Raw genomic sequence first — 27,694 nt, 5'->3', positions numbered from 1 at the left:
CCCTGATCACGTGCCGGGGGGGGGGAGGGACCGCGAGGCGGCGGCACAGTAATGGCGGCCGCGCGGCATCAAGTGGACCCGCTGGTCCGGCCCTGATCACGTGCCGGGGGGTGGGGGTGTGGAGCTGTTATGTCACTCAGTGGATGGGTTGAGGCGCTGCAGCACAGCAGAGGGTGAGTGAGCATCTTGTTGCAGTGTTGAGTGAGTTCATTCTAGGAATTTAGGATAATGCAACGGTTGCAATCTTTTTAAATTGCCCCCCCCATTGTATACTATTACATAATTTTATTTTATATAATTTTACTTCTGTAATTTATGTAATGCAACAACAACACCCCGTTGCTTCACTGGGTAGTGACTGTATTTTGTAGATGAACATGTATTGCAGCCATGAATATGTGCACAGCACTGTCCTACATACAGCTATGAAGTGAATGACCAATTTTATCTGGGTGACTGTTGGCCAGGACACTGGGAGAAACTCCCTTCACATTTGAAATTGATTTGGATTTTTGTTTGATTTTGCTTTGTAATAAGAATAAGAAGGCACTATATCAATTGCAAGATTATTATTATTATTATGTTTTGCTGGGGTTTGTGAAAGCACAGCCCAACAGAACAAAAGATCATAAGATTATTATAATAATAATCCTTGCATTTGATATAGTGCCTTATCATGTCGTTGAGACGTCTCAAAGTGTATTACAAGATATATTGTAAAGTGGATTGACTGTGTATTTATTGTGTGGGCGAAATGTGGCAGCAAGTTGCACATAGCAATGTCCCACAATGAGTTATGGAGTGAGTGACCAATTTTATTTGGGGGATTTCTTGCTTCCCTTTTTGAATAGTTTTTGAAAGCCCATGAGATCTTCAGTGTCTATCTAGCTAAACAGGCAGATGGGACCTCGGTTTAATGTCTCATCCAAAGAACGGCACCTCTGATGATGCAACAGGTGGTGGTAAGAGTATAGAATTTATTGATTATTGACAACTGATTCGGTAACACAAAACTTCGGAAGACAGGCAATCCCCAGTACTATCTTTTAACCGGCACCGGTACAGATTTCAGCCTCTGGAATCGCCCCTCAGATATAGCTGATCCTCACAGTACCTTACAGCCCTTAGTACTGACGACATAGAGACGACAACACGTACCTTGATACTTTGAGACATCTAGAAGACGTGAAAAGCACTATTATCAAATGCAAGGATTATTATTATTATTGTTGTTGATATACAGTGGAGAGATCACAGAACTATCACACAGAATCACAGAGTGGCTCCTGGAAACCCAACAGAAACAATCAGCTCTTAGCCCAGCACCTCACACGTGCCGCCTAACCTGAGTTTTGTGTTTCAAATGGCCCAACCACTACTACTGTTATTATTTCTATGCCTAGCAGACAGAACTGAAAACATATTACCCACTGCTCCTCCTCTTTCACTTTTAATGGTCATTTTCTTACTGGAGGTAAATTCCCTCACCCTTGTACATATACATAGATACAGTAGAATCTCTATTGATTCCACTGGGAAGTGTGCTGACCCTCTACACAACTCCAAATATTGCAAAGTTACTTCCTTTTATGTGTTTCTAACTCCACCTCCCCTGGTCACAGAGATAGCTCTCACCCTTCGCAGGCTGCTTTGCACAGAGAGATATGGACATTTTCTGGGCAGCCTCCCACAGCCTGCTTGTTTCTCACCCTTGATATAGGCAGGTGCCTGAGGCTGCAGCCTTTTCTTTCTGTGGTCCATTGTTCTTACCTCTATGCTAAAGGACCCGATTGCTCATTGCCTCAGCGGAGTGAACATCTTCCCAGAAAAATATGAAATGTAATCAGAAGCTAACCTCAGCCCGTCCAGCAAAGCTACTTTTAAGCATTTAACTATCAAACCTTCTGAAACATTTGATTGCTGTTTGAAATAACCAAGGCACTCTGAGGTGATAGTCAGCACATTTCAACACTACTGGGACAATCTGGAAACAAAAGAAGAACCAAGTAGAATAGACTGGTTGTCAGATGAGGAAACCTGTTAGTAAAAATGAAACTATAAATGGCTAATGTGTGACTGGATTGCTCTCACAGCACTCAAACTATTAATTTCAATCAAAAACATCCAAACTTGCTGAAAGTAGTTTTAAATGGCTTGGACGAGTCATAGAATTATAGAACCTTTCGGTCACTGCTTATGCTGGGTCTCCAAGAACTGTGTCTTTAGTCCTGTAGCTCAGTGGTTAGAGAACTCGCCTTGCAAGTGAGACACCTGGGTTCAATTCAAGGATGAAACCTTGGACAAGTTTCCTTACTCCACACACCTAATAATAATCCCTCCAAAAACAAAAAACAATAATAAATTGGTCATTTTCAATCCACGACTGTTTGTGGGACACTGCTGTGCGCAATTGGCTGCCGCGTTTCGCCCACAAATATACGGTCAATTCACTTTACAGTCTATTCTGTGAAGCGCTTTGAAACGCCGAGAAGACATGAAAAACGTTATATCAAATGCAAGGATTATTATTATTAGTCCTGTTCCCCTGATAAGTGAGAATGCCTAAGATGTTTATGATTAATCTCTGAAACTGAGCTGCAGATGAGAAAATGGTAGCCACAAACCCAGAATGTTTTGATGTGCAGAGTGGTCTTTTATCTCTGAATTGCCTCGGACATTTCACACACAACTGTTGTGTCAGTGTGTGGATGATAAGACACACTCGGCATCCTTACCGACAACAACAGTTTGCATTTATATAGTGCCTTTCACATCGGGAGGATGTCCCAAGACGCTGGACAGTAGAGGTTTGCACCAGAGCTTGGAGTTGGATGTTGGATTCAAGGGATGTGTGGAGCAAGAGGGATACGGGACATGTGGGGTGGGGGTGAAAAGCTGATTGAAGGCACAGTCGAAGAGGAAGGCCTTGAGACGGACCTAGAAGGAGGGAAGGGGCAAGACAAAGGGACTCTAGAATGGAGATGGTGGTGAGGATGGTGACAAGAAGGCTGAAGGTCCAACCGCCGATGGTGAAGCAGGCAGGCCGGGGGCCTTGGAGAGTCCAGTGCCCACCGAGCAGAGAGAGTTGGTGGGTTGGTAATGATTTAGCAGGTCACAGAGGTAGGGAGGAGCAAGACGTGGAGGGCTTCAAAAGTGAGAATGAGGATCTTGTCAATCCTCTGGGGGATGGGAAGGCAGTGAAGCTGGGCGAGGGTGGGGTTGATAGGCTCACGGGAGCTTGGTGCAGGAGAGGCTGAATGAATCAAGGCATGGACATGAAAAAAAGAAGAAAGAATATCGATCCTTACATTTGGTATAGAGCCTTTCACTTGGAAAACATGTAAAAGCGTTTCACAGGATATACTGTAAACTGGAGTGACTATGTTTTATGGGTGAACATGGCAGCCAAGTACGGGTACGTGTGCATGGTATTGCCCCACAAGCAACCATGAAGTGAAGATCTACCTTCTCTTTAAGTAGTGCCTTGGGATCTTTAACATCCAGAAAATATATAGTCAATTAATTTTACAGTATATTCTGTGAAGAGCTTTGATGCATCGCAAAGACAGGATAAGGCGGGTGTAAGGAATGAGTGAAGATTTGTGTGGAGTATAAAATGCCAGCATGGACTGGTTGAGCCAAGTGGCCTGTATTCCTGCTGCACATCCTTTGTAAAACCCTGAGTTCACTTCTGGAGCATCACCTCATGTGGATGAATAGACATGCAGATAATTGGCTTGCAAATAACAACAACAACTTGCATTTATATAGCGCCCTTCGAGGAGGGTAGTATGCTGGAGCACTTAACCACCATTCTATTGTACTACATCTCCTCCTTCTAAATAGTGTGACCAGCAAGTAACCTAGAATAAATCCCTCGGTTCTTTTAATCATTGCTGTCCAAACCCAAATAGAGCTTTTTCCATTTACCACATTTTCTCCTTTTCTACTCGTGTCTCCAGTGTCTTCTGAAAATTGTTGTTAAATGATGCCCACTGTCTGCTAACGTAGTTTGCTTCTGAGAAAGTGGCCCTGGGATGTACTGCATTGTTGGAACGAGTGTCAAACCGATATTTAACACCATCTGTGTATTAAAATGGACGTTAAAGATCCCATGGTCCTATTCAAAAAGAGCATCTCCCTTGTTCTGGCCAACCATACTCCACATAATTGGTCATTTACATCCTAGCTGTTTGTGTTACATTGCTGTGTAAAAAAAATGGTTGTCACGTTCACCTGCAGTCACTATACTCAACAAAAAAAAGCTCTGTGACTAAAGTGCTATATCAAATTCAAGGTTTATTATAACAGGAATTCCTCAGAATTTCATTACACAAGAATGAGGTTAAGAAGATAATGCTTTATAGGAAAAAAAATCTTGGAAGCGCTTTTCAAGATGTTTTGACATGACAAAATGCAAGGATTATTATTATAACCTTAACAATGTCAATTTATTGGAAGAAGATGGAAACCCTCGTCTTTTAGGTACATTATTTTCAGGCTGTTTTTAAGAAAGTTGTACCTTGAAATTTGGAGAGATTGAATACAATTATGTTTATATAGCGCCTTTCACATCTAATGGAAATGCCTCAGATGCAATGGAATCAGGTTATGTAATATTGGCTACTTTCATGGAACCTAATAAGTTGGAAGCAATTTGGAGATTGCAGTAATTGCCTTCATCAGATTACTATACTTTCCTAAGTATAAACCTCAGTAATCTTTTGGCAGAAGTATGCGCACCATGATTGATCCAATGATCCTGTTGGTTTTTCCCCCAAATTAACTAGGATTTTTCCAGGAAATGTGACTGATAAACCTGCAGTGATCACGTCAAAACCCTTTGTTCCCTTTGTCTGAATGTCTCTCTTTATCGATGACAAGTGTTCAAAATCTGATCAGAAACAGATGAAGTGAAACAATCCATTATTAAAAAATGTGATATGAGGAATCATTTTCATTTGATTTGTGAATTTGGTTGAGTTTTTTTGACCAGCTGCATGCCTGACACTCGCGAAAACCCATTGCCATGCTTAATAGTATTCATACCAGTCTAAGATATCCACACATGCATGCCATGGTAGTTCCACATATGCATGCGATGCATGGAAATGTTTTTGTGTCTAGAATGGAAGGCATACTGTATTACTAGAGGGATGCATTATATAGCACCTTACATGTCGGGAGGATGTCCCAAGGCACTGGAGAGTTAGTATTTCGGTCATTATAGCACAGAAGGAGGCCATTCGGCCTATTGTACCTGTGTCGGCCCTTTGGAAGAGCTACCCAATTAGTCCCACTCCCACACTCTTTCCCCATATCCTTGCAAATGTTTCCTTTTCAAGTACCTATCCAATTCCCTTTTGAAAGTTGTTATTGATGAGCCAGTCTGGCTGTGCTGTCATCAACAGTGCCCTGGAGCACTGCGGACCTGCCTGGTCCCACATTAGGACATGAGTTCATAGTGAAGAATGGCAGTTCAATGCAATCCTTGGAGAGAGTTGTGTTGTTTATCAAATGAGATGTTAAACTGAAGTCCTGTCTGTCTGAATCCTGCAGATTAACTACGGATTAAAATCTGAGTGAAAGTGGAACCTTGCTTACCTAATTACAGGAAGTATTACAACAACTTGGATTTATACAGTGCCCTTACGCAGCTAGTGTCTCAAAGCATTTAACAGTGGCAGAGCTTGACACCAAGCCAGGGAGAGAGAGGGGTTGACCATAGGCACAGTCAAAGAAGAAGGTCTTCAGATGTGATCTGAAGACGGGCAAGGCAGAGGGATTGAAGCAGAGTTCCAGAATCTCGGGGCATAGTGAATGAAAGCACAGCTGCCGACGATGGGGCTGAGGAGATGAGGGACGTGCAGGAGGCCAGAGCGAAGGGGCGGTTAGAGGAGTGAAGTGTAAGCTACAATAAGGCCCACAGTTCGGATACACAACCCTCAACATGAGTGTTGATTCTATCAGTTGGAATCAACACTCATGCTTCGTTCCTTCCTCTCCCGTCACGAACCCCTCCAATCGGGTTTCTGTGCTGCCCAAGACCCTCCTCTTCGACCGTGCTTTCGATCTCCCTGTTTCCCCCCCATGCCCTCCACCCTCCCCGAGTCCAACCCCCAGCTCGGGTCCGAAACTCTGTCCGTCCAGCACCTTGGGACGTCCTCCCAATGTGAAAGGTGCTATACCAATGAAATTTTGTTGTTGTTGTTGCATGGAACTTCAGCAGCTGCTTACCTCTCTGTATACCAGGCAAGGTGGATACCAAGCCCTGGGTTTATGAGCATTTGTTCATAATGGAATTACTTCAATCCAAATCAACAGAAAATTTAAAACCTAAATTAACTGAAATGCTGAATAACAGTTTTACTTAAGAAGGTTGTATTTATTAACCTATTTGTGATATTTGGATATTTCACTCTCCACCTCTCAAAGACAGTCAGGAACCTCAGCGTTCTGTTCGACCCTGAGCTGTCCTTTCTTCCTCATATCTGCGCCTCAACTGGCACCGTCTTCATCACCTCCGAAACATCGCCAGACTACAGCACTACCTCACCCCTCACGCTGCTGAAACTCTGGTCCACCTCAAGGCTGGACTATGGGAACTCTCTCCTCGCCGGCCTTCCCGCCACCTCCCTCCACAAGCTACAGGTCATTCAGAACTCTGCAGCTCGTGTACTGTCCCGCACCAGGCTTCGGGACCACATCACTCCCACCCTCGCTCGCCTCCACTGGCTCCCCATCCCCCAGAGGATCCAATTCAAGATCCTCACCCTCACCTACAAGGCCATTCACGGCCTCGCTCCCTCCTACCTCTCCGACCTACTATCCCCCTACCTACCTGCCCGTACCCTCCGTTCCTCTGGCTCCGGTCTGCTCCACATCCCCCGTCCCAACTGCCCTACCATCGGTGGCCGGGCCTTCAGTCTCTCAGCCCCGAGGCTCTGGAACTCTATCCCCCAGTGCCTTCGCCGCCTCCTCCCTTTCCTCCTTCAAGGCCGGTCTCAAGACCTTTCTCTTTGACTGTGCCTTCAGCTCCCCTCTCGACTCTCTACCCCCTCCTCGCTCCCTCCCTTCTCTCCCCTCACCCTGACCATTTCAACAACAACAAGATTCCATTTATAGAGCGCCTTTTACTTCGGGAGGACGTCCCAAGGCGCTGGAAGAATGGCAGTTCAATGCAATCCTTTTCCCCCCTGCTCGGGTCCCGACCCAATTGGCCAGCGCCTTGGGACGTCCTCCTGACGTGAAAGGCGCTCTATAAATGAAATCTTGTTGTTGTTGTTCATCATAGAACATCAAATCAGTCACATTTCTGAGATTAGCTTTACTCTTGATGCATTCGAGAAAAATGGAACGTGAATTAAATTATTAAGATATAACATATTAAATATGTTATTGTGTTTACCTTCAGAACTTCAAAGATGTTGGGCATTGTAGTTGTCGGGATTGGCATCGTGGGTAAAGTTCGGATCCGGGATCTGCTGAATCCATTGCCATCAAGTGCTGTCGAAAAGCTCAAACCTTTGGGCTTTGTTTCCAGGTATGAAAACTATGCTCTTGTGCTTCTGTAGTTTGCTGCAGTGAAAATAAATGTCTCAATTGTGTGAGGTATGTATCTGGAATTATCATGCCCATTTGCTCCAGGGTCAATCCTTACATTCTAGAGGTAGCACAAACGACTACATAGGCAATATGAGCTCTGACTCTAAAAAGGGTGCAGTGAACAGCACCAGCCTCATGCAACAATTGCTGAATTGAATTTCCCTGTCTATTTCTATGTCTAGAATGGAATGCACATGCTCTCCTTGGAGGGATGCACCCTCCTTACTTAATTCCAGTGAGTAATAGACATAAGTTCGGCCCCCTATAGGGTGCATTGGGATACTGCTAGAATTTAACCAGTAAAAAACACATAACTTGCCATTAAGAACACTGGCTGCAAACTTCCCACCGCTTGTCTAGCGAGCACCACTCTACCCATTAAGGCTTTGACTTGCAGGGTTAATATAGTTGAGTGGCAAGAATCCCACTGACTGGTCTGCTCCCTCCAAATTTTGCTGATGAGGCAGACTGTCTGATCGGTCACAACAGTGCCTTCGAGTATTGTATACCTGCCTGGCTCAGGAACTGGACACAGCCACAGACAATTGAATCAGTTCCAACATTTTAATGGGTTTAGGAGGATCTTCTTTACACAGAGGGTGAGAATGTGGAACAAACTGCAAAATGCAGTGGTGAAAACGAAAAGTAATAATGCATTTAAGAGGAACCTCAATGTATATCATTAGGGAGAATATGGGGGGGGGAGTATGGAGTATGGAGAGTATGGGGGGGGAGAATAGAGTGGGGGAGGTGGGGGACGTTCATGCAGACGTAGGTGGATTATCTCCATGATTCTTTGCGTCTCTTGTGAGTCTAACCAGTTGCTTTTTTTTTGATCCTCCTGTATCCTTTATCCTCGGACGTTCTGTTTCACCCACAAAATTTATAGTCAATTCACTTTAAAGTATATTCTGTGAAGCGCTTTGAGATGTCTCGAAGACGTGATAAGGCTCTACGTCAAAAACAAGGATTATTATTAACCTCACTATCTCCTCTAACCTCAAATGGAGTTTTCACTCTTTTTCCATCTTAAAGCTGCCTCGAAGAAATCAAATTTTCCCTTTTCATGCCAAACACTTTCTTCACCCCTCAATAGCACTTAATCCTCTGTTAAGCCCAAACTTTATCCAAGACAACAACAAATGCTACAACCTGATAATTCTGTCAGCTTTCAAGTGGGAATAAGGAAATGCAGACTAAAATCATTTTAAAAATCTGGGAATTACTCAGTATCATTTGGTAGAAATTGAAAAGAAACAGACACTGGTTTCTAAACCCTTCAGCCTAGCTTTAGTGAGTTGCTATATATGAACAATAATTTTTCAATTTTAAAATGTAATTAGAAAATGATGGAAATGCACAGCAAATTGAGAGAGATTTCTGGTGAGAGAGAGATTTCTGCTCTAAAAGGGGGGAACCTCACCAAAAACACTGACCTGACTTTCTCTTTTGAGGTGCTGAACCATCTGCTGTTTATTTCCAGCCTTTGCACTTTCTTTTCATCAAATTTTCACAAATGTCTTTTGAACGTATACAGCTGTTATACAGGAAATCAATCTGTTCTGTTTTTAAACTGAGTCCTGACATGGACAAAAGATTTACTGTAGTCATTTTAACTTCCTCGGATTCAATAAGGAATGAATGCAGTAAATCATGATTTTGGCGAAGTGTAAATGCAGACTAAACAGATTTTCTATGTACCAATCCAGCTCAAATGACAGTGGTAACTATATTTTAGTTACAGGATTTATTGTGTGCTGCAAATATTCGTTTTGCAATATCAAGTGATCTTGCAGCCTGGCTGCAAGATTTGTAGCAATTTATGCTCTGAATCAGAAGGTTGTGGGTTCAAGCCCCATGGAACTTGGAACTCATATAATCTAAGATGATACTTCATTGTAGCGCTGCGTTGTTGGAGGCGCCGTCCTTCAGATGAGTTCAGACGATGACGCGATTGATTGTTCAGGTGGATGCTAAAGATTCCACGGTACTATTTGAAAAGAGAAGAGAGTTTCTTCTAGTGTCCTGGCCAACAATCCCCCCAAAATAAAGCTAGTCACGCCTTGCCCCCCTCACCATTGGCAATCAAGCCTTCAGCCTTTCTGCCGCTACCCTCTGGAACTCCATCGCAGAATCCCTTTGCTTCACCCCCTCCCTTGCTTACTTCAAGGCCCATCTCAAGACCCTCCTCGTTGACCATGCCTTCAGTCACCCTGCCACCCCAACCCCACTTGTCCTCAACGCTTCTCGACTCCGACCCCCAGCTCAGGTGGAAACCCTTGACTGGTCAGTGCCTTGGGGCATCCTTCCAACATGAAAGACATTATATAACTGCAATTTGTTGTTGTTTCTTGGGACGTCCTCCCGACGTGAAAAGCGCTATATCAAATGCAAGGATTATTATTATTATTTAGGTGATTAAAAAGCAAAACTCACCTCACTGCAATAAAATGCATAATGCAGTAGTGGTCTTTCATATTGGTCAAAGCTCTTTGAACAAAATTGATTGAGAAATAGATTTTTGGCTTTGTTTCAAAGTGCTTGAATTACTTAGATTATGTTACCATTTTAGGTGTTGCCTGTAACCCAGTCTGCTTTCACAGTTTTTGAAACAAAATCTTATTTCATGTCATACCTGAAAAACACGACAATCGAATATTAAGAATGCAAGCGAGCATTGAAGGAGAAAAGTACATTTGGGCTTCAAACCTATTCCTTCCATAAATTGTGCATACCCCAAACAATCTTGGACTCCACTCCTCTATCTTATTACAGACGTGCATTCCAATCTCTCTTAAAACAAAATCTCTAAAATATACCCATTAACCTAGCAATTCTAGTCCTCTACCATCCACATTCAACATCCCCCTTTTCCCTCTCCCAAGAAATCATGACCCATGGGCAAAACTGCTGATTATATTTGCTTTCCCACTGAATTTCAATATCTGTTAGTACTTGATATTTGTGACAGATTCAACCTTGCACTGTCTGCATTGAAACCCATTTGACTGCCAGACCAAAGCATTAGATTCTATTGTATAATATTTTGAGAACCTCTCAAGTAATACCGTGAAGACCCCAAATCAATAGTTACATGATCTTCTCTGTAGTTCTCTGAAGAAGAAAGGTGACTCATGCAATACTCTTAACTTCAGAAATTATCCTTAGCTCTAAGTCTGGCTGTGATTTGTGTTCTGCCCACCCTGGCTAAAAGGTGAGTTTATCAGTGAGCACAAGCTTATGTGTTCCCCCAGTGCTGTAGCTGTTTAGTTATGTCGAGTCAGCAGAACAAGAGGGCATTGGTTAAGGTAGTGAAGGGTAATTTCAAATCAGAAATATTGCGATGGGTTGGGGGATGACCCAGAGGGTAAACAATGACTATCAGAAAGGGTGGATAATGCCAGAACCCTGGACTCATTTATGAAATCATTTATCAGCTATGATCTAATAGAATGGCGGAACAGGCTTGGGGGGCTGAATGGCCTACTCCTGTTCCTATGAAATAGCTTGAAGCTGCATATACTAGAGTGTATTCTTGAAGGATGAGATCAAGGGCTGAAGGGCCTTCATCTGAACCCTTCTTGCGATCTTGTGATTATGAATCCACAGAATCGGCATTAAGTGGTTTGAGACGTCTTCCTGATGTAAAAGGCTCTATATATATATGTAAGTTGTATCTGCAGCCTACAGTCACTGCGGAGTCCCTTCATTTTGATATATAAATGCAGGATTATAAATCCAGGATAAAGGCAACAGCAAAGCCATATAGTCCACTTTTCTGGCCAGTTGGGGTCTCTCCCAGTTAACATTATTACCTGAACCACAGTCATTATGCATTAATCTAAATGCAAAGTTACAACAACGACGACAACAAAATTAAAGTTATAGAGTGCCTTTCATGTCGGGAGGACGTCTCAAGGCACTGGATAGCCAGGGATCAGGACCCGAGCATGGGGAAGGGGTGGGGTAGGAGTGAGGGAAGGCAGAGAGGTGGGAGGACGACCGAAGGCACGATCGAAGAGGAGGGTCTTGAGACCGGCCTTGAAGGAGGCAAGAGAGGAAGCGAGGCGAAGGGACTGTGGGATGGAGTTCCAGAGTGTGGGGACAGGTCGGGTGGCAGACATGGAGCAGGCCGGAGCCCACTGAACGGAGGGAGCGGGCACGTTGGTAGGGAGTCAGCAGGTCAGACAGAGAGGTAGGATGGGGAAAGGACATGGATGGCCTTGAATGTGAGGATGAGGATCTTGAATTTGATCCTCTGAGGGATGGGCAGCCAGTGGAGTCGGGAGAGGGTGGGAGTGATGGGGTCACGGAGCCTGGTGCGCAAGAGTACATGAGATGCAGAGTTTTGGATGCTCTGCGGCTTGGAAGTCCGATGAGGAGGGAAGGCCGATGAGGAGGGAATTTCCATAATCGAGCCTTGATGTGACGAATGCCTGGGTGAGGGTTTCGGCAGCCTGAGGGGTGAGGCAGTGGCGGAGTCTGGCAGTGTTGCGGAGGTGGTGTTAGGCAGTGCCAGTCATGGCGGGTTTGTGGGGGAGAAAGGACAGTTCAGGGTCAAACAAGACACCCAGGTTCCTGACTGGCTTAGTGAGGTTGAATGTGCAGCCGTGGAGGCTGATGCTGCCAGCGCCTGAGGTGTGGAGGCGCTGGCGTGAGCCAATTAGGAGGGCCTCAGTCTTGCTGACGTTCCGCTGGAGAAAGTTGTCCCTCGTCCAGGACTTGATGTCGGACAGACAGTCGGTCAGGACACCAGTAATCCTGTAGTTGAGGATGGAGGCAGAGAGGTATAGTTGGATGTCATCCGCATACATGTGGAAATTTGCTCCATGTCTGCGGATGATGGCACCGAGGGGCAGCATGTAGAGGGTGAAGAGGAGGGAACCAAGGACAGAGCCCTGAAGAACGCCGCATGAAACGGTGCAGGGACTGGAGGAGAAGCGTTTTGCTGAGACAAAGTGGAGGCGGTGTAAAAGGTAGGACCTGAACCAGTCAAGGACAGAACCTTGAAGGTTGAGGTGGTAGGAGAGGTGGTGGAGGAGGATTGAATGGTCCACAGTGTCAAAAGCAGCAAAGAGGTCGAGGAGGATGCGGAGGCAGAGGGAGCCCTGGTCACACATGTCAGGATGTCATTTGTCACCTGACCAGAGCAGTTTCCGGAAGTGGCAAGGAGGTGGAGCCAGGATTTAAGGAGAGGGGTGGGGATGGGAATGGGATCCAGAGAGCAGATGGTGGGCTTCATGGAGGATATGGTGGTGATGATAGAGGAGGGATGACAGGTTCAAAGGTGTGGAAGGAGGGACGGGTAGTGGTCGGAGTGTGGGTGGTGGGGGGTAGGGAGAGGGTGGAAGTTGGGAGGGCAGTGGCAGCTGACCGGATTCCCTCAATTTTGGACGAGGAAATCCAGCATTTCCTTGCTGTATGAGTCGGAGGAAAGAATTTGAGAGGCGTGGCGGGGAGCGAGGAGGAGCCGGTTGATTGTAGAGAATAGGAGCCTGGGGTTGCCCTGAGTAACACCGCACGAGATGGTGTGGCGGCTAGAGGAGAAGCCGTTTGCTGAGACCAAGTGGAGGCAGTGTGAAAGGTAGGAAGGACTGCTCCAAGTTAGTCTCCGAAGTGGAGTGCCTGAATCAGGCTTTTTGGAAGGTGTGTTGTATTCCAGGAAATTTGTAATATAATCCTAGCAGTTAATATGTAATGTGCCAATTCCTACTGCAATGTAATTCAAACAGTTATTTCCGGGCTCCTAGCAACCAGGCCTATTACAAATGCCTCTCCGGTTATGTCATTGATTACAGCAGTTTAATCCATCTTGTGGCTGCTAAAGACTAGACGGCGGATTTGAGAAATGACCGCAGGCCACATACGCAATATTTTTGTTTCTTTCCAGAACCGACTGGTAACAATCATATAAATCCCATGTTTTAAATTGTGTAACTGCGTTACTTAATTTCACTATATTTTAGTTATAATGCAAACGTTAAATAGGCAATGCAAAAATTCAAATTTTGAAACAAAGATACAGCCAGCAGCAAGGTGTCTGTCTGTGCGCATCTCCGTATCTCTCCCTCTATCTATATTTATGTGTATCTCTGTATCTCTCTGTCTGTTTCTGAATCTCTCTCTCTGTCTATGTGCATCTCTCTCCCATTACCGGTTTGAAGGTGATTGACAGGTTCTGCTGCTAACTGGTGCCTCGCGCCACTGTTTTTCCTCCTGGGTCAGACCAAGCCTGTATTGCGACTGGGTATGTGGGCCGGATGAAACCATCCCCCAGGCCGGATGTGGCCCGCAGGCCGCCAGTTGGACTACCCTGGGTTATAGTATACAGTTAAAAAGCCCTGCCTCCAGTGAAAATGAGCTTGTTTTATCCCTTCCACAGCCACTGACTGTCGCTTTCTGGCCATTAATCCAGCCTCACGGCAGAGTGACTCTAGCCGTACAGTTTAGGAATTGTTTCCAACCAATAGCAAATCATGTGAAATTGCAATTCTTAACCACATCCTGAAGTGACTTTTTCCAACCCAAAGGCAACACACCAGTGGCAGCTGAGAAATAGTCACCATTATAAGTACCTAACCTCTGCTGGGTGATCATTAAATAAAAGTTATATCTTGCCCACAAGAGATGGCAGTCTGGCTGATAAGTAGGCTTCATTCTGTCTGGAATCTTTATAAACCTGTACTAAATCACCCACGTTTAGTTGCTACTGCATTGAACCTGAAGTTAATTGTGACAATAAATGGTGGTGATATTTTTGCTGATGGTAAATGTGCTGCTAGATGCTCTGGGAAAATTGCATTCAATTTGATTTCAGCCACTTTGTGTCAGAAAGAAAAAAACTCCAACTGGGATGTTGCACTAAAAATAAACCAAAAAAAACGTCACTCTTGCTTTTGATAGAGCACCTTGTGACATCGTTGAAATATCTCAAAGAACCTTACATGATTTACTGCAAAATGTAGTGATTGTATTTGTAGGCAAAATAAATGTTCCGTTTATAAAGGGGCAACGCTGTTATTTAAGTTTTTTTTAGTCAATGAGTGCTGTATAAATAAAGGGACACAAGAGCACCAGAGGGCAGCACTTCACAGAGGTTTGACCAAGATCCTCGCTCAATCTTGTTTTTCTCCTTTGGATGAATGGTTGAATCTAGGCTGGCACAGCAGTCTTGGCACAAAACATGTTGGAATGAACCCGCAATGCAGACTCTTGCAGTGATACTGTTTAATATTCACTGCTACTGTTAATGACAGAGGACATTTCCCCGACTGTTGACCCAGCCACGTGCTAGTGAAGGGAAGACCAAAGGTTGCTTCCATCTTGTATGATTTGCTACAGGTTAACCAAAGAGAGAAACCAGATTGACCTGTAACTGTCAGGGAGTATAACCTGGCAGGCATTCACTGGCCAACCAGGAGAAGCCAGGTCAGGTGGTGAGGGAGTAGCCGCAGGTATAAAGGCTACGAGCAAGCCCAGAATCTCTCCATCCTGCACGTAAACTGATAGCATCAGGCCATAGATGGGTCCGCATCCCTCCTCTTGCTCCCCCCCAGGACCCACTCATGGCCTTAACACCAAATCTGTTGCCAAAAGGTCATGGCACAACTTTCAATCTGTCCCCAAAAATGCTTAATTATAGCAAGGATGTCCTGTCAGCAAACATGAGGTAGAATTAGATAGCTATTTGTTAACAAATATTAATTGAGGGCTATAAGAGAGTATGAGAGAGAAGTATAGGATAATTTGTTATTTTTACTTTGGAGCCAGGTAGATAGACCACAATGTTCTTTTCCTAAGTGGTCTTCTCGTTCAAGGCAAAACTTGCAGGACCCTGATTTATTGTCTGTGAGCCATATCCAACGGCAGCTACATTAGCAGACGGGATGATATGAGCTAATTCCGATTTCTGAAATCTTCCAATGGGTATATATTATAATAATAACATTTGATGTAGTGCCTTTCACATCAGAAGAACTCAGTGTTTTGCAGAATATACGCAACTACTGTAAAGAGTAGTAACTGCATAATTTGTAGGCAAGCATGGCAGCTAATTTGCACAGCATGTCATTACGTAGCATTCAGCAACTTGGGATGTCCTGACGGGAAAGGCCCTATAATGTAATTTGCTATTGTTGTTCCTGGAAGGGAAACAACAATATTGCTTATGCGGCCCGCAGATGTTTCTTAAAACTAGCATCTGGCCCTCAGCAACCAAAATGTTGGACCACCCTGGCCTGGATTTTATATGTTCAAATTCCCAAGACTGGAGAAAAATGCTAAAATTAAGCCATTTTGTGTTTCGCCCACAAAATATACAGTCAATTCACAGTGTATTCTTTGAGACTCTCAAAGCTGTGATAAGGCGCTATGTGGAGTCCTGCAGCTCAGTGGTTAGAGCACTCGTTTTGCAAGCGAGAGACCTGAGTTCAATTCCAGGCAGGGCGAAACCTTGGGCAAGTTTCCTTACTCCACACGCCTAATAATAATCCCTCCAAAAACAATAATAAATTGGTCATTTTCAATCTACGACTGTTTGTGGGACATTGCTGTGCGCAATTGGCTGCCGCGTACGCCCACAAATATACAGTCAATTCACTTTACAGTGTGTTCTGTGAAGCGCTTTGGGATGTCCTCCCGACGTGAAAAGCGCTATATCAAATGCAAGGATTATTATTATTATATCAAATGCAAGAATTATTATATTGTAACTACTGTTAACAAATAAATTCCCCGTTCTTCCATCCTCTCTCCTCTCCCTTGCTTTTATGGTTGTATTCCTATATACAACATTTCAAACATAAGCTATGTCTTTCTTTGCATCTTTTTCAAAAAGAATGTCACTGATGTTCCAATACTCCTTTCAAAAAAATTGCACTCCCCAAGTGAAAATTTGTTATTCGTTTTCTCTCGCTACAGAATTGGACTGAAAAAACTTTAAGAGAAAAATAAGTTAATGTTGCAGGAGTGACTCTCAAGAATGTAAGGAAAGGTTATGCCAAAAATGGCAGCATATCATCTTTCAATAATGTTTCACTTGTGCAGTTCCAACATGTTTTGCTTTTAGTTCAGATTTCCAGGGTTGGGGTGTTTTATCTGTACTAGAAAAAAACAATCCTTGTCTTTGATATAGCTCTTTTCACATGAGGAGGATGTCTCAAAGCACTTCAAAGGATATACTGCAAATTGTAGTGACTGAGAGTTTTGTAATCAAAAAGCTTAAGTATCTGCCTTGACTCTTGAATGGGTTGCTGGTCTAGTGTTGGAAACTACATTCAGCTCATGCATTGGGTTATCCCACCAGATATGCAAACCAGTCGCAAGTTACATTTTTTTTAGATCAATCTTAAAAAAATATTCGGTGGAAATCAGTAGCGGAGTGGGAGGTGTGAGACAGCAGGGTGAGTGACAGGAAGGTGGCACCACTAATGGCACTAATGGGAGAAAAGATCAACCTAGCGCTATGAGATGTCCTCCCGACATGAAAGGCACTATACAAATGTAATCTATATAATAATAATATTCCTTGCATTTGATATAGCTTCCTATCACATATTTGAGATGTCTCAAAGTGCTTCATGGAATATACTGTAAAGTGTAGTGACTTGTATATTTCGTGGGTGAAACCTATTGTGGTATACTTGTTAAGTGCTTTGGGACATGCTCCTGACATGAAAAGTGCGAAATAAATGTAAAATGTATTGTATGAAAGGAACTGGATGTGAGGAGGAAAATATAATAATCCTTGCATTTAATCTAGCTCCGATAATATTAGTGTCTTAAAAACTTTACAGTAATTACAGAGAAGCGCAGTGACTAGACTTATTCATCAACACTTTACAGTTATTATTTTGCTAAGTTTGTGGTGAAGCTCAGTTTGTGTTCTGTGGTCTTATCAGACTAAACCATATTGCTGTGATCTTTTCGCCCAATCAATAGGCAAACGCTGAGCAGTGTCCTGCAGCTGAAGCAGATTTCATTGGGGGAAGCTCTCGAAAGCAGTGAAGTGCAGGCTGCCATCATCTGCCTGGAGAACCAGCTGCATGAGGAGTATGTCAGGTACTGAGCACCAGGCCTGTTTTAATAGGGCTACAGTGGGTCACAAGCCAACAAAACAAGCTGTTAAAGAGACCACATGGGCTCTTCAATTTTGATTGATATTACAATTATTTCCACATAGAAGTGCAGTTAAGCCCATCCATTTGTTTTTATATTTCCTAATACGCTGTAAGGTGTTTTAGATAAAGCATGTTTTTAGCCCACAGTTCTACACACAAACCTAGGTATCCAGGAGCGGAGGAAAGGAGAAACACTGAGCACAGTCTGGATGAGGGAAACCCAGAGGGGGAGGCTCTTCCTGATACCAAGGTTCCTTTCTATCACCACAGCTGCTACCTAGTTGAAAACCTCATAATAATAATAATAATAATAATAATAATAATCCTTGCATTTGATATAGCGCTTTTCACGTCGGGAGGACGTCTCAAAGTGCTCACAGAATATACTGTAAAGTGAATTGACTGTATATCCTGAGGGCAAAACGCGGCAGCCAATTGCGCACAGCAGTGTCCCACAAACAGTCGTAGATTGGAAATTGACCAATTTATTATTGTTTGGGGTTTTTGGAGGGATTATTATTAGGCTCTGTGTGGAGTAAGGAAACTTGCCCAAGGTTTCGCCCCCTGCCTGGAATTGAACTCAGGTCTCTCACTTGCAAAGCAAGTGCTCTAACCACTGAGCTACAGGACTCCACAACTCCATAACTTTAAGATGGAGTGATTCTCAATCCATAACACTGGTATATTAAGTAACTCTTTTATTATCAGCTCCCAATAGTCCATTGCTCCAGCCATAACCCTACAACTCCAGTTACATTCCCAGAATCCATTTTATACTTCCTTCTTGTATCTCATTGGTTATAATAATAATAATTAATTATTCCCGAATTTAAAAGAATATCTATCAGAATGCATGATACTGGATCACTTACTTCAGCCATTGGAGAACTCCATTAACTGTTATAACCTGCTTATAAACAAGGTTCACTTGGAGATAGTTCTTCCTGCCCAAAATAGGCCTGCTCAGCTGTCCTCTCTCAATCAAGCATAGCAGAGTTAAAAGACGACACTTAACTTGACCAAAATTTCTAACCCTGCAAATTCTGATCCCAGAACAAAGGGTTATGGTCCTCTGGTTGTCTGCGGAAGACTCCAAGGCTAGATTCTTCCCTCATTTACCAACCTGTAACAACAACAACTTACATGTTTGTAGCATCCTTCAATATAAGGAAACGTTTTAAAGCACTTTACAGAGGCAGAGTGGAAACCTGAACAAGGTGGGAACGAGGAGGAGTAAAGAAGGAGTTGACTGAAGGCGCAATTTTTTAAATTTGAATTTTCAAGGCAAATAGGAAGGGTGCAAGTGGAAGGATTTGGTTAGTTCCTGAGAATGGGGTCCATAGTGGCTGAAGGTAGAGCGAATGGACAGGGTATAGGAGCTAGAAGAGATTGCTGAGTTAAGGTGAAAACATTTGACAGTCAGAAAGAGAAATCCTGAAGTTGATGTGCTGGAGTGGAGCCAGGAGGGGTTGAAGTGATGGGGTTGGGAGCTTAGAGTGGAAGAAGATACTGGGAAGACCACAAATATACAGTCAATTCACTTTACAGTATATTCTGTGAAGGGCTTTGGGACGTCTAGAAGACGTGAAAAGCGCTATATCAAAATGCAAGGATTATTATTATTATTATTAAGACATACAAGCTGCAGAGTTCTGAATAATCTAGAAAAGCTGACCCAGAAAGCATTAAAGAGATCAAGTCTTAAGGTGGCAAAGTACTGTTGACATTTGCTGAATTTTTGCCCAGTAAACTGGCTGATCAGCCTCCTTGGGCTGACCTCTCATACCTCCCTTGGCTGCTCTTTTGCAGAATAAGTAGAAACCAGGGATTATATGGCTTTCCTCTCAGCTGGAAAAAATCAAGAGACTGACAAGAGGAGCGGTTTAAATTAAAATCAATTTCTTTAATATCTGCTATTGGTACTTTAATGCGTGTAATTGGTTAATATTCCTGATAATCTCCACAAATTGCCTCCATTGCACTTGAATTTCTAGCATACCCAGTAGATGACAGGATGACAGTACATTACAGGACGTGAATTCCCGTTGTAAATCTCCGCATGGTGACACCTTGCCCCCCCCTCCGCCCTTGCTGTTTTTAAGAGCCGACAAACTGAGATCTGGCAATTTCCCGCGGGGGGCGGGGGCGGGTCGCAGGGTTGGAGAGATGAGTTGGAAAATAAGTTGCCCTCAGGCTTCTCTGACTGTCTCCTAGCAACTGGTTATTAGCGGAGGCTTTGGAGCAGATGGCCTGCCTGACTGTGTCAGGATGCGAGGTTTGGTGAGATCAAGAGAAAGCGAATAAGGAGAAAATAATACCTTACACATGTGGAAGTAAAGCGCAGAAATGCTGAGCTGCTTCAGTTTGTTAACAAATGAATTAATTCCAAAGTGTTTTCTTATTATTGAAAAGGAAATTCCTGGAAGCGGGGAAGCATGTGTGTGTGGAATACCCCATGGCACTGTCAGCTGCTGCTGCCCATGAACTGTGGGACCTTGCTGCTGCAAAAGGTAATTGGATGAAGTAATGGACTAAAAAGTCATATGACAACTGCCTCACCCCGCTTCTCTGTGGATTAAGAATTAAAAATATGTCAGCGCTAATGGTAGCCATTACAAGCATGGAACTTAACCCAGGGAACTTAACCTTGGACTTGCATGACCCCTTGTTCCTTGCTGCAAAAAATCTCGACTTGAATACGATACTGCAGAGACGATTTTTACACGTTTAACCAACATGTCACGGTTCAGATAATTTTGCTTTACAGCTTCTGTTTTCATTTTGTAACCATTCTCACAGAGTTTTTGTTCTTTTCAAATTGCAGTTCAAAGCAGCTGGGGAGGATAGGCTCATGACTTGCTGCCATTGCCAAGTTATTCCTAGTTGTGATCTTTAGATCTGCATGGGAATTCCAATAATTCAATCTATAACAGTCGCAATGCAAGACATGCTAGGTCATAGTGATTATTGATGAGTTGCCTTGATGGCTATTCAAGGCTATAAAAGTTCAGGCAAAGGACAGTGAAACAGGGAGAAATGCTATCAGTCTGGTTTTAAAATCTGATTTGGCCATTTTTTCCTTCAGTAGTTTTAATTTGATAGATTTACATTTAAAAAGTGTTTATATAAACCTAACATCCAAAAACAACAGCACCTTACCACCAGACATATGCCATGCAATCTGTTTTTCTTTCAAACAAGTCACTGTCTCAGTTAGAGTTTAAAGAATTGCTCTAGGAGCCCGTTCAATCCTCCCATTTCCTCTGGCAAATAGTGGGGCAGCTGCATTCTGGTAACATGAGTCGATATGGATAAGGGCGTAGACGAGTGGCTTGCAATGTATGCTGTGTGTATGATATTATTTCTCTTTACAAAACCCAGGAAAGATTCTGCACGAGGAGCACATAGAGCTACTGACAGCAGATTACAAACAACTGAAGCGGGAAGTGAGTGGGAAAGAGCTGTTGAAGGGAACGCTTCATTTCACAGGTGATTGCAGCGGCTAAACCCCTGGACTGTAAATGACAAAAATCCTGTCTGTTAAGTGAAAACTCCTTAGTTGCATCTGAATGATATGACCAAAATCAGTTAAGGCAGTAATAATAATCATGATAATAATAAACCTTGCATTTGATATAGAGCCTTATCACATCTTTGAAACATCTCAAAGCGCTTCACAGAATATACTGTAAAGTGAATTGACTGTATATTTTGTGGGCACAACGTGGCAGCCAATTATGCACAGCAGTGTCCCACAAACAGTCATGGATTGAGTGACCAATTTATGATTTTTTAAAAAAAAATTTAAGGAACTATTTCCTCCGAAAAAACGATCCGCTAATCGACTAACGACTGGGTTCCTATTTACTGCTGGGTAAACAGAGGCATAGGAACTAGGCTACATAGATGAACAACAGCAGGCATTTGAAGCTTAGGAAAGGCACATTAAGTCAGTCCACTAGAGTGATATAAGTGATTTAAATCTTAAACCAGTTGTGAATGATATTTTGTTATCAAATCCAGAAAATATCAAAATTACTCACAACCCTTGAAAACAGTTGAACTATCAGAACTTGGGGATGTTTGGGAGAGAGGCTTTTAAGGTCTAACAGAGAAGGGGGGAGGCAGGGCAAGAAAGACTAAAGGAAAAATGGGTGGAGGACCGAGGATAATAATAATAATCCTTGCATTTGATTCGGGCTGTTCATGTCTTCTAGACATCTCAAAACGTTTCACAGAATATACTCTAAAGTGAATTGACTGTATATTTGTGGGCGAAACGTGGCAGCCAATTGCGCACAGCAGTGTCCCACAAACACTCGTGGATTGAAGTGACCAATTTTATTTTTTAAAAATGTTTTGGGGTTAAAGAAGTGTGTTTGGGGCCCTGGACAATGGTATGGAAGAAGGTGAAAGGGCAGGTATTGCATCTCCTGCGCTGGCTTGGGAATGTGTCAGGGTGAGGAGAGCAGGTGTTGGTGGTACCATTCCCATACCATTGTCCAGGGCCCCAAACACAGTTTTCAAGTGAGAAAATGATTTATGTGTACTACCACCAATGTAGTAGAACCTTCAACTTCCTGCAGCTGAATACTCCTTGGCTCCCGTCAACGTGCGGATCTAAACTCCTCAACCTCCCTGAGCTCTCCCTCAGACTCACCGAACCAATGTGCAATTTAGGCGCCTGGTTCGATTGCCACCCCCCCCCAACTACCCTTCCTCCCCCACATCCGGTCCCGGACCAGGACGCCTTCTTCCACCTCCGCCACATTGCCCACCTCCGTCCTTACCCTAAATGCAGCCGAAACCCTAGTACATGTGTTTGTTACCTCCCACCTGGATTATTCAAATGCACTCCTTATCGGTCTCCCCAGTTCCACTATTCAAAAGCTCCAGCTCATTCAGAACTCTGCCGCCCGCATACTGACCCGAACCAAACTCCGTGCCCACATCTCACCAGTTCTGGCCCAGGCTCCACTGGCTCCCCATCACCAAACGGATCATCACTCTCGTGTTCAAATCCCTTCACTCTCTGGCACCTCCCTACCTCTCTGGCACCGACCTCCTGCTCGTCCCTCGTCCCACCATCCCTCGTCGCACTGTTAGACACAATGCCCCGAATCTCTCCGCCTTGCCCCCTCCCCTTTTCCAAGTCCCGCCTGAAAGCCTTCCTCTTCAACAGTGCTTGCGGCCACCTCCCCCCAGCCCCACCCATGGCTCTGCCACTGTTAAGCGCTCTGAGACACTATATAGTGCCCTGTGAGGAGGGTGCTATATAAGTGCAAGTTGTTGTTGTAGTATACTGTATTCGCTGCACAGGATATGGTCTCCTCTACATTGGGGAGAACAAATGCAGATCGGTTGATCGATTTGCCGAACACCTCCATTCTGGTCACAAGCACAACCCTGAGCTTCTGGTTTCTTGCTACTTAAACTCTCCTTCCCACTCTGACCTCTCCATCCATGGTCTCCTACTCTGTACCAATGAAGTACAGCGCAAGCTCAAGGAACAGCACCTCATTTATCTGCTAGAGACCTTACTGCCCTCTGGTCTCAATATTGATTTCAACAATTTCATACCATAAGAACAGCTTCCATCTTCCCATCTCCCATAACAGCTTACTTTCCCCTTCCCCCTCTTCTGTGACCATTAGCACATCATCTGCATCCCAGACACACCTTTTCTCTCTTTGGTCTGCCTCTGCTGCCCTTCTTTGTTTTGCATAATTAACACCTCTTTAACCCATCACCCCCTGTCCTCTACCCCATTTTCTCCTTTGTCTTCCTTGCCCGGCCCCCCCCCCCTCTGTTAGCCCTTAAAACCTCTCCCTCCCAACATTCCCCAGTTCCACTGAAAGCTCGACCTCCAATGGTGGGACGAGGGACGAGCAGGAGGGAGGTGCCAGTCGTGAACCCAAAACTTTCCTTTCGCCATAGATGCTGCCTGATTTGTTGAGTGTTCCCAGCGATTACTGTTTTTATATCTGAAAGAGCTTGTCCTATCCCCACCTTATTCACATACCTTTTTATATATCTCCTTTTCAAATATACGTTTAATACTCTTTTAAAAGCTGTGTTTTGGTGCTATGCCAATCAAATTACTTTTGTCCACTTATGTTGAAGGAGTACAATGGGAGCCAATAGAAAAAAGTCCAAGGTATAGGCCATACATGTAGCTCTGGTTGTGTTTTAGGGAGTGCTCTCGATAAGCAACGCACTGGATTCCTTGCCTTCAGTGGGATAGCTCGTATTTCATGGCTCGTAGACCTCTTTGGGGAACTCACTGTTACGTCTGCTACATTGGAAGAGCAACAAAATGAACGCTACTCAAAGCTGACGGCACATTTCCAAACTAAAACAAACCGGTGAGTAATTGTATTGCACTTCAAATGATGGTGTACTATTTTGCTGATTGAAGTCGATTGATAAAGGGTCTAAATTTAACTCGGCATTTATATTGTGCTGAATTGACGTTATTCTCTCTCACTGGAGAGAAGTGGAAGAGTTTTTCTCCTGTAGGAATTGTTCCATCCCTTGCTTGTACGTATTCCCATATTGGTGTTTAAATCCTGTTATATGTATACAATGATAACCTTAGACCTGAAATTCATCTGGTTTTAACTTTAGAGTTGCCTTAAAATTTACAATCTTGTAGAATTTTTGGAAAATTTTTCAACTTGATCTTTATTTAGAAGTGGTTTCTGTGAGTTCTTTTTGAACAATTATGNAAAAACGACTTAAAATGAAGATTTTTTTTCCCCACTGAGATTCTGCACAATGTCAAATTTTTAAGGCTAAGATCTTGAGGAATTTTGTGCCTGGGGCCGTAAACAGAACAAAACTGATTCCATGTTGAGTAACATTTGTTCATCCAACATATCATAAGGATTTGTGAGGTGGGATATGAATCAACAGAACCACAAACAGATTTCACATTTTTCTCTGTTTTTAGGCCTTTAACCTGGATTGAAGAGAGAGGACCAGATTTAAAACGGGGCAAAAATATTAATTTCCATTTTGAATGTGGCATTTTGGAACATATACCTGATGCACCTAAGGAGAATGTTGGAATTTTCATGCAAGATCTCAATCTGTTTGCCCAGAAGCTATTGGGTGAAGTACCCTTGGAGCATGTCAACTCTGAAATGAAACATACCTTGTTCTGTCTGGATCTGGCAGAGAAGATCCGAGGATTCTGTGAAGCAAATTAACACCAACAATCGCACTCTATCCTGTGAAAACAATAATGCTTATTGTTATAGTTGCTTAGGAGCTTTTTCTTTAGAGCTTGTGTTTGAAATAGAATTGATTCACTTGCTTATTTCAAATCTTATCACCCCTTACATTATTAATATCCTAACCAAATGAATCAGTCTCTGGCAAGCAATCAGATGTACAAAGCTGCCTTATTTCAATGGGATTTCAATTATTTTTGTTTTAACATTTGGTGCAACTAATCATTCAAGCTGGAGGTAACTGGAATTAATTTGATTGTTTTTATGCGTGCAATTTTTCTAATTTTCACAATGGTCTAGTAATTAACTGGAGAGAAAAGTTATTAAAAAAAGCATGCCTCCAGAATTATTTTTAAGTCTTATTTCTAAGGCTCTGCATACTTCTCTGACTGTTGTAGTTTGAATTCATCTGACTTTTGCTATAGTAGCACAAAGTACTGAGTCAGACCTGTCTCTGTTTTCTGTCGCTGTGCTAGACAATATGCATGCTAGGAGACTGAGTTCATTTCTTTCCAGCAGTAAATGAGCATTCTAAAATCCCCCTCCCCTAATGCACAAACTGCCTTAATAGTGATGCTGAAACTGTTCTGTTCGATGTTCTGTCGACCCTGAGCTGTCCTTTCTTCCCCACATCCGCGCCACAACTGGTACTGCCTTCCATCACCTCCGGAACATCGCCAGACTACGGCACTACCTCACCCCTCACGCTGCTGAAACTCTGGTCCACGCCTTTGTCACCTCAAGGCTGGACTATGGGAACTCTCTCCTCGCCGGCCTTCCCGGGACCTCCCTCCACAAGCTGCAGGTCATTTAGATCTCTGCAGCTCGTGTACTGTCCCGGACCAGGCTTCGGGACCACATCACTCCCACCCTCGCTCGCCTCCACTGGCTCCCCATCCCCCAGAGGATCGAATTCAAGATCCTCATCCTCCCCTACAAGGCCATTCACGGCCTTGCTCCCTCCTACCTCTCCGACCTACTATCCCCCTACCTACCCGCCCGTACCCTCCGTTCCTCTGGCTCCGGTCTGCTCCACATCCCCCGCCCCAACCGCCCTACCATCGGTGGCCGGGCCTTCAGCCTCTCAGCCCCGAGGCTCTGGAACTCTATCCCCCAGTGCCTTCGCCGCCTCCTCCCTTTCCTCCTTCAAGGCCGGTCTCAAGACCTTTCTCCTTGACCGTGCCTTCAGCTCCCCTCTCGACTCTGTACCCCCTCCTCGCTCCCTCCCTTCCCTCCCCTCACCCTGACCATTTCCCCCCTGCTCGGGTCCTGACCCCACTGTACAGCGCCTTGGGACGTCCTCCCGATGTGAAAGGCGCTCTATAAATGGAATCTTGTTGTTGTTGAGTACGATCATGACATTATTAATCTGGGAGTTGCCTATTTTCTCTACTTTTGTTATTGTGAAAATTCATTATGTCCAGAATAAGCACTGCTATAAATGAAACACTCCGTAAGATAAACCAGTTAACAGACTGTTAAGTCTGAATGTTCCACTTTTATTAGCACTGGAGTGGAGTGAAATGCATGTAATGTATTTGTATGATGGGCCAGATGTTCGGAAGCACTTCTTTTTATTTAAAAATAGAGAACTTGTTTTACATTCTCATTAGCAAACTGCTTTCAGGTTATTTGGGAGTTGGGACTATATCCTGCTACTCCAGTAGTCTTTCTCCTGCCTCCCTAAACTTAGTCATATAATCACTTAATTTACAAAGATGTTTGCCTTGTTTTAATCATGGTCTAATGCATAGTAGATTTCAGTGGCATTCTTCTACTAACGCATAGGAGATATTCAAAGGAAAAACATTCTAATTTTATTAGAAAATACGTAATGATATTTTTGCCTTCCCTTAATTTGCAGATTCAATTGCTGCTAAGTGGAATTTTAAAATAAAAATGTTTTTCGAACTTGTATACAGTCCTGGCCTCAATTCTTAACCCTTTACTATGGCTACACTGTAACATTTTCCATTTAATATTAGTTATTTACACCCACATTGGATATGCCCGAGCTGTAAATTAATGTTTATCTTTAAAACAGGAAGGTGAAATGCACTTCCCACCAAGAGGTTAAAGTCTGAGTTTAATATCTTATCTCATCTGAAGAACCCACCTCCAACAATACAGCACACCCTCAGTTCAAGGTGGAGCAGCACTTCACACTCCCAAGACACTATCCTGCACAAATGGCTCTATATAAATGCAATTTTTTGTTATTTTGTCAGTCTACACTATGAGTTCAAAATCCAAACTTGGGATGCAAACCAAAAAACTTCTGGCAAGAAAATGTGCTACCAACTCAGCCAGATGCACATACTTTTGTCTTGCATTCACAGCAAGTGGCTCTCCCTTCATTCCTTCCCACACTGCTGTCTGTAGGCCCTCATTCCATTGTGATACAGTGACTTACATATGTATACCTATTTATCGCTTAAGCTATAGTTTCTATCTTGGGAAAACCAAACACTAGAATGGTAGGATGTACATTCTGGAAAGATAAGGTCGATGAGGCAAAGTACCTTCTTCATCCAAACCTCTCGTGATCTTAGAAATACCATGTGTAAAATTATACAAGTGGTGGGTAGGTAAATGGAACTCTCTGGGACTGAATTTGGCTTTGAGGCGATACATCTGACAAAAAACAGGCAGGTCCACAATAATCCTAGGCACTGTGGATGGTTAACAGCCTGGCTGGCTCACCAGTGCTACTGAGGTGCAGATGATGCCAAGTAA

General features: G+C 43.6%; 1 protein-coding gene across 2 annotated transcripts; it reads left to right on the top strand.

Annotated features, from left to right (window-relative positions):
* The first annotated feature begins 114 nt into the window (after positions 1-114).
* Positions 115-25,687, top strand: blvra (biliverdin reductase A). 2 transcript variants are annotated; one of them, XM_007897620.2, is made up of 7 exons: positions 115-173; positions 7,415-7,543; positions 17,545-17,664; positions 20,136-20,233; positions 21,105-21,212; positions 23,917-24,088; positions 24,676-25,687. In XM_007897620.2, exons 1-7 carry the CDS (start codon positions 130-132, stop codon positions 24,932-24,934), a joined length of 930 nt encoding a protein of 309 aa, XP_007895811.1. In that variant the 5' UTR covers positions 115-129; the 3' UTR covers positions 24,935-25,687. The 2 variants fall into 2 exon arrangements, with proteins under 2 accessions (XP_007895811.1, XP_007895812.1); XM_007897621.2 differs by lacking the exon at positions 115-173 and adding an exon at positions 5,794-5,906.
* Positions 25,688-27,694: the final 2,007 nt, after the last annotated feature.

Source organism: Callorhinchus milii, unplaced genomic scaffold (assembly GCF_018977255.1).
Source record: "Callorhinchus milii isolate IMCB2004 unplaced genomic scaffold, IMCB_Cmil_1.0 Scaffold2, whole genome shotgun sequence".
Classification (NCBI taxonomy): domain Eukaryota; kingdom Metazoa; phylum Chordata; class Chondrichthyes; order Chimaeriformes; family Callorhinchidae; genus Callorhinchus; species Callorhinchus milii.
Note: the sequence above shows the minus strand (reverse complement) of the source record. Positions and strands in the feature narration are given on the sequence as shown.